The 7,031-nt window shown below is 49.5% G+C and overlaps 1 protein-coding gene across 3 annotated transcripts in view; it reads left to right on the top strand.

Moving 5' to 3' along the window:
* The first annotated feature begins 2,474 nt into the window (after positions 1-2,474).
* Positions 2,475-7,031, top strand: part of MLLT6 (MLLT6, PHD finger containing) — a 51,685-nt gene continuing 47,128 nt past the window's right edge. For 2 of the 3 annotated variants that reach the window (XM_030022256.2, XM_030022255.2), the window contains exons 1-2: positions 2,475-2,603; positions 6,186-6,265. In XM_030022256.2, coding sequence (XP_029878116.1) covers positions 2,495-2,603; positions 6,186-6,265 — 189 coding nt within the window. In that variant the 5' untranslated portion in view covers positions 2,475-2,494. Of the gene's footprint in view, positions 2,604-3,317; positions 3,878-6,185; positions 6,266-7,031 lie in introns of those variants that run through there. The other variant, XM_041125276.1, reaches the window with a different exon arrangement.

Here is a 7,031-nt window from a genome sequence, read left to right as displayed (position 1 = left end):
AAGGCAAATTTGCAGTTCAAGTCCAAGTGTCTGCTAGCATGGCCAACTGGAACCAAGACCGTCAGGGGATGGCGGATGTTTAGCATTTTGTCCTGTAGTCTAAGACAATCTTAAACCGCAAGGATCTCCTTCAGGTTACAAAGGCAACCAGCCAGATTTTCCCCCTTTTCTTTTAAACAAGTTCATAACACAATAGATAAAAGAAAAAAAAGAGGGGGAGAGGAGGGGAAACCCTCCCAGAAAAGTGAGCTAAGGCTCAGTGAATTTCCAGCAATGTGGTGAACGTATTGTCTGCCCCTGTGACTCTCAAAGGAATGCAATAAAAGGAAGACAGCAACCCAGCAGGCAGCTTCTCAGGGAGCCGTCTGCCTTCCAGCCCCTTGATGTAACGCTTGAACAGGTGCAATATAAAGGATGCTAAACTGGTGATTATTAGGGCTGTTGGAATGGGTTTCCTCTCTGCTCTCTGATGAGAAGATTTTTTTAAAAGAAACTATATGATGGGATATGCCGATCTTTCAAAGACGACCTGTCACAAGGGAAACACTTTGAGCAAGAAGAGGGTCGCCAGTCTAAGAGACATTGACACCTTTTCTGGTCTTATTTAAGCTGCTGTAAATCAGGAATAGTTCCCGTGGAGTCACCGCAGCGACACGCTTGCAGGCAGGAGAACAGACCTGCTGAGGCTGTGTTCCAGGAGGGCATCTTTCTGCAGAAACCTTGATGGCTTTGAAGACTGACTTTTGAGTAAAGATACGACCTCCTGGCTACTCACATACATGCCAGCATCTGAAAACAATTTTAAGTGCCTACTCCTGGAAGCAGAGAGAACAGCTTTTGATTTTTTTTTCTTCATGTTTCTTTCACTACCATGACCATCTCTCTTCAGCGCTCACAACCCACAAAGAATGGGGAAAAAAGATTTCAGGTAGCTGTGATTCCATAAACTCCGTACATTTCCTAAGCAGGATACAATACTTTCCTTTTGATATAATTTACAAGGCTTCTTTTTTAAAACACCAAGGATTTACAGGAACAGAATTGAAAAGTAGTAATGCAAATCAGGCCCCTTTTTATGCACCTTTTTATTGAAGTTCCTGTACACCGTTCCTCCATCAGCCCTACAAAAAGCCCTACTATAACAGAACTATACAGTACAGCAGCTTAAGAGGACATCTTTTTCTTTATCAATGCAGGCAAAAAATGGGTCACTGTTACATTTTCTACTGATTCTTTGCCCAGTCTGGCATCGGGCACTTCCTTTTTTTCATGAGGACAGCGTGGTCGCTGGGTAAGGACCTACAGGAGAGATCATGAGACCTGGGCTCTGTTCCCTCAGAGCTGCTGTGTCCTCAGGCAGATGATTTCAGGTAGAGCTGGAGCCATAGGAACGCATTACATGAATTCTTTGGGTTCCTCCTAGGCCTCTTTTCTAAGATTTAATTATTTTTGTGCTCTGTGCTTGGGTTCTCCTCATTTCTCCTTGTCTGTTCTGGATGATGCATCCAAGGCAAGGGCTGTTTCTCATGATACTGCGCAGACTTAGGGGACCTGCAGGTGCAATCCCATACAGCATTACTCACTATACTTTAGGATTATTTCTTTTTACCGATTTCCAGCCGATTTCTGACGCTTGTCCTGCTGGGCATAAACCTCCAAAGGGGCATTTTTCTCCCTGCAGAGAACAAAACAGGTGCCAACGGGTTAAAACCTCCTCCAGGAGCCTCCGAGCGCAGGACAGGCGGTGGCGCTCGCGGAGCCCCGATCTGTCAGAGAGGAATTGCAGAGATAATAGGATTTACGGAACGGTCCCAACTCATCACTCCGGAGCGATCCATGTTGACTGGCTCGGGCACGCATCCAGCGGTTTGCACACACGGGTGCACACTCGGATTCCTACTCGGTTTGCTCGGGGGGGGGTGGGGGTGGTGGTGGGGGCGAAGAAAAACATAAAGAAAGAAGCGGCCGGGGGTGGGTGGGGGTGGATGGGTTAAAAAAAAAAAAAAAAAAAAAAGAAAATTTTAATCTCACACGCCCAGAGGCACGCAAAGAAATGCACCCGACCCAGCCAGCCTGCAATCCCTGAACCTCAAATTTTACCGGAGCATGCGGGCGGCGCTGCCATGATTGTATAGGCGGGAGGCGGAGGGGGGGGGGGGGGAGTGGGTTTGTGTGTGTGTGTGTGTGTGTGTGTGTGCGTGTCCCCCCGTGCGTGTGCATGGGCGCGGGGCGAGCGTGCGGGGCGGGGGCTCGCCGCCCCCAGGTCCCGTCCCCCCCCCCCCCCCCCGAGCACCGCCCGGCTCCGCGCTGCCGCCACGGGGGGTCGGACACCCCGCTCCCCTCGCGGGGCGGCCGTGTGAAAGGCAGGCTGCGAGCGGGGAGGGGGGAGCGCGGAGGAGGAGGAGGAGAAGAGGAGGAGGAGGAGGAGGAGGAGGAGGGAGGAGTGTGTGCGTAGAGGGAGGCGGGGGGGGGGGAAGGAAACCCTCATGGAAGTATGAAGGAGATGGTGGGAGGCTGCTGTGTCTGTTCTGATGAGCGGGGCTGGGCGGAGAACCCGCTGGTGTACTGCGACGGGCACGGCTGCAATGTGGCGGTGCACCAAGGTAAGGCACCGGGGCCGGCCCCGCCGCCAGCACCGGGGCACAGCGGGGCCGGGGCGACGCCGCCGCCGCCGCCGCCTCCTCCTCCTCCTCCTCCTCCTCCTCCTCCTCCCCCGGGCGCCCCGGGGAGGCCGGGGGTGGTGGTGGTGCGGAGGCGGTGGAGGCGGCGGGGGGGGGGGGTTGTGGGGGGGGCTTTGTTTTATCCCTATTGTTCAAAATAACGGTGTCGCCGCTGGCCTGGCTCGGCGGAGGAGCCGGGGGGGGGGGAGCGCGGTGTGCCGGGGGCGAGGAGGGGAGCGGAGTTGGCTATCAGCTGCGCGCCCCCCCCCCCCCCCCCCGGGGGGGGGGGGGTGGGCACGAAGCTCCCGGTGCTCGGGGGGTGCTCGTTACCGAGGGCCGGCCGGCCGCTTCCTTCCGCGGGGGGGGGGGCGGCGGAGCCGGGTCTCCCCCTCCCCGGTGCCCCGGGAAGGGCGGGCTGGAGAGCTCCGGGCCGGGAGGAGGGCAGCGCCGGGTCGGGAAGAGCCGCAGCCCCCCCCCCCCCCCGCCCGGGGCGGTCCGGTGCTCTCGGTTCGGCCCGCAGCCGCACATGGCCCCGGGTAACCCCCCCGGGGGCGGCCGCGGGGCCCGGAGATGCCTCCTCCAAGGGCAGGGAGGAAGGCAGCCCTTCTCCTCCTCCCCCCCCCCACCTCGAGATATGGGCTATTTGCATTTTAAATGACTTGGAGCACGCCCCTAACACACGGTATAGGACTGGAAAGTTTGTCCTCGGGTCTCCGAACACACACCAAAAAAAAAAAATTAAAATAAAAAAAAAAATGTATTTGCTTTCATTCTAATCCAGCAGAAAGGCACGGTGGTTATCCTGGTTGGTTTGTTTTGAATAACACGAAGGTTTCTGGTCTCATCTGGCATGTCTGTTTTTCCATCTATTATTATCCTATCCATCTACCAGCACATCTCCAGCCTCTTCCTGTACAATCTCTCCCTCGGTGTCTTGATGTACGCTCCCGTCTCCAGCTGCGAATGTGTCCTGCTCTGCCTCTGCCCGCCTGTCAGGCGCAGGTCTCTGGGTCTGTAGGTTGGGCTTTCTTTAGCTTTTCATGTGTTTGGTGTGTCCGCGCTCACGGCTTTAGTAAGAAGTTGCTTACAACCAAGTGACTAAAGAGGAGTTAAAAGGAGGAAGCAAAACTTGCGGGGGATTTCTCTTCATTCAGAAGCGATGCTTGGGTGTCTCCTGTCATCAGGCAACCTCTCCAGGCTGAGTGACCCGGCAGCATGTAAGGGTCTCTCTGGAGGGACACTTTTTCTGTTTGAATTTTGCTGGTGTAAGTGTTCTGTTCTTCCCGTTATTTATCAAAGCCCATGCTAGATCATCGCTCTCTTTTTTGGAGGGAGATTAAGGGCGTTGGCATCCTTATGCCCACTCCCAAGATTAATATAAACACTTTTGTTTGGTGGCAAGAACAGTTTCAAATGTGCAATGCTTTCATTCTTTTAGGGTGCCTGTTTCTAGGCCCGCGCAGGTTCGGAGACTGGATGTGTTTGCTGCAGCAGCGGGGAAGCGGGCGCGTAGCATTGTTTTGGTAGAGTTGGAGCATGTTAGAAAAGTCTCAGAGAGGGCACCGCTTGTGTGTTTGGAAACACTACTGTCTGTTTAGGTCTTGTAAGAGTCCTTCAGGATATAGTAATTCATAAGGAGTGTAGCAGTGTATAGTGGATGTTCTTCAACCCTCTTTTTAAAGCCTGCTTATAAACCTAGCAGTAGTGTAGTGTTTTGGTAGGCTTTTATTTCTTAAATAGAAACAAACCTCTGTAGAGGATCATCTGGGTCATCTAGTCTCATTCCATGCAATCACACACTGGGTTTGGTATCTCTTTGTACTGCTTGAATATCCGCAAAACCAAAGTTACCTTTTGAAATGATTGTACAGTTAAATAGAGAACGCTGTATTTTTTTAAAAGGTACATTATAGCTACACATTAGGGCTGATTCTTAAAAATATCAGTACCATTCCTGTGTCGATGGTTAGAAATCTTACCCTTCCAGTAAAAAATTCAAAATGTTAACAAAAACATCTGATTGCAAATTAAGACTCTAATAAGATAGTTAAGAACATTTACAAATCGTATTTCCAACTCTGCCTTACTTATGTTCCGCATTTTTCCTTGTTTTCTTCCTTGTTTTCTTCCTTTTTGAAGCAGCGGGCACAGAAGCTTGCACTGGCTGCAGCTGAGTGCTTGCTTTTGGCCCTAAGCCCACTGCTAAAGATGGACCCAAGGCAGGCTCCTCTGTCATTGCTTTCATGTAGTTTCTATTTTCTTATGTGTACGCCTTGGCTCATCTTGCAGTCAGCTCTTTTGATTTAACTCTACAATTGCATTCGTTTTCCTGGCTGATGTGGAATAATAGACATTAGAGAGATGGAGAGAACCTATTGCGGGTCGTGTCTGGTCCATCCCCCAGGGAACATCACAGGATTGCTTCCAGCAGGATATTTTCAGATGCTTTGTCCAACCTAGTTTCAAATGTCTCAAGTGACTGGGATTCCATTCCAACCGCCAGTTTGCATTTGAAGGTGGAATAAGGAAGATATAATTTGTTCTTTCCTAGGAGACTTCTATACCCTCATCTGAGATGCATAGCCTTACTTCTTACCACTATCTTTACCAGCCTCTGTTGCTTTAAACCCACCTGCTAAGAGCCCTTTCAGGGTCAGAAACGCTTCCTTTGGGACTCACAAAGACCATCCTTGGATGGTTAGATGGTGAAGATGGCCGAAGAAGGTGAACAGTCTTCAAGCCACATTGCCCCATCAGAGAAGGGAGCTAATTTTAGAGAACTGGGAGCTGCAGCTCGCAGAGGGAGACCCTGAGAGCATCAAGAGTGATGTAGAAAGCAAGAGGGACGCGTGCTATAGCTTTGCAAAAGCAGCAGCTTTGTCGGGTTATCAGCTGGAAATTTGCATTGACACAGAACCTGTTCCCAGGAGTAGTCCTAAAAAGCCTGAATTCAGTGATCTTGGAAGCATGTTGCAAAAGGCTGCCGCTGGGTGTGACTTACAGACTTGAGGGTGTGCAGAAGAAATGGGAGTTTCGCTTGGTGTCTGTCTGAATTCTCACTGAGATGATTTCCTTCATGATGCTGAGATTTTCTCTTAGTCCTAATTATGGTTAAGGTGCTTCATAGCCATCCATTTCATAATTTTATATTTAGGTCACTAGTGACACTTGAAAAGTTAAGGGGTAAGAAATTGTTCCATTTGTGTTTGCTAGACCAGAATTAGACACAGTTTATGAAGCACTCGATTCCCACTTAGGCCACATTTTCATAAGAATTTTTGATACTGGGCATGAGCTTATTTGAAAACTGGAATAAATGTATAACACTGGACCTGTTGCAAAAGGCAGTCTGCTGTTGCTGGCTATGGAAACTAGAAAGAGGAATAAAATGCTGCGTAGTTGTAATTTTTCGTTTTGTCACCCATATCTGACTGATAACAGCTCTGGCAAACTTTTATATACACCTGAGAAATTAAACAGTCGATTTAAAGATGGTCTAATGAACTCTCTTTGCTTTTCTTCCAGCTTGCTATGGAATTGTCCAGGTTCCTACCGGACCCTGGTTCTGTCGGAAATGTGAATCTCAAGAGAGAGCCGCCAGGGTGGTGAGTATGAAGCACGCTTGTACTTACGCTAAATAGGTTCGTTCGATGCCCTTCATGTCTCTGCTGGAACCAGTGTGGTCCCCTGGCAAAAGCGATAGAGCCTGGCATTTCAGCACTACTGTGATTGTAATCCCAGCTCTGCCTGTAACCTGCTATATCTTGTTTGTACAATAGGAATAATTGTATCAAGCAATTTTATACAATGCTATTAGCCATTTTGATGAAGATGCTGCCAGAGGTGCTTTTAAGCAAGTTATCAGTGACAAAATTTTTGAGTCTAGAGACCTCAATCTTTTAAAAAAATAATGGCGTTCTTCTAAAAGGTGGTTTCCCTGCTGTTTTTTCTATTCAGCTCCTCAGGAAGTTTTGGAGTGGAGGGAAGTTGGCATCACCTGAGATGCTGCTATACTGTCAGAGTTATCATACTGACTGACAGGATGGATTGGCATTCATATCTCGCAGCAACAGTCTCCTGCATAAAGTCTTCTGAGTTTGTAAAACAGCAGAGAAAATGACAGGAAGCTGGATCAGGGTTTAGTTTCTGTCTAAGTAGCAATTTAGCAGTATAGAACACTTTACAAATGTTCTTAATTAATTCTGGCATTTCCCGGTGAGGCAGGAAAGTGGAAACAATCAGGCCAGGACTGCCTCTTAGGTCTGTCTATGTGGCGAAGTTATTTGTGCAGTAGACTAGGCTGTGAGTTTATAGCACACCAGCTACTCTGCAATAACTTCCCATGCGAGCCCTTATCAGATACGGCTGCAC

The sequence above is a fragment of the Aquila chrysaetos genome, chromosome 8, assembly GCF_900496995.4.
Source record: "Aquila chrysaetos chrysaetos chromosome 8, bAquChr1.4, whole genome shotgun sequence".
Taxonomy (NCBI): Eukaryota; Metazoa; Chordata; class Aves; order Accipitriformes; family Accipitridae; genus Aquila; species Aquila chrysaetos.
The sequence above is the reverse complement of the archived record's forward strand: the minus strand, read 5'-3'. Positions and strand labels throughout refer to the sequence as shown.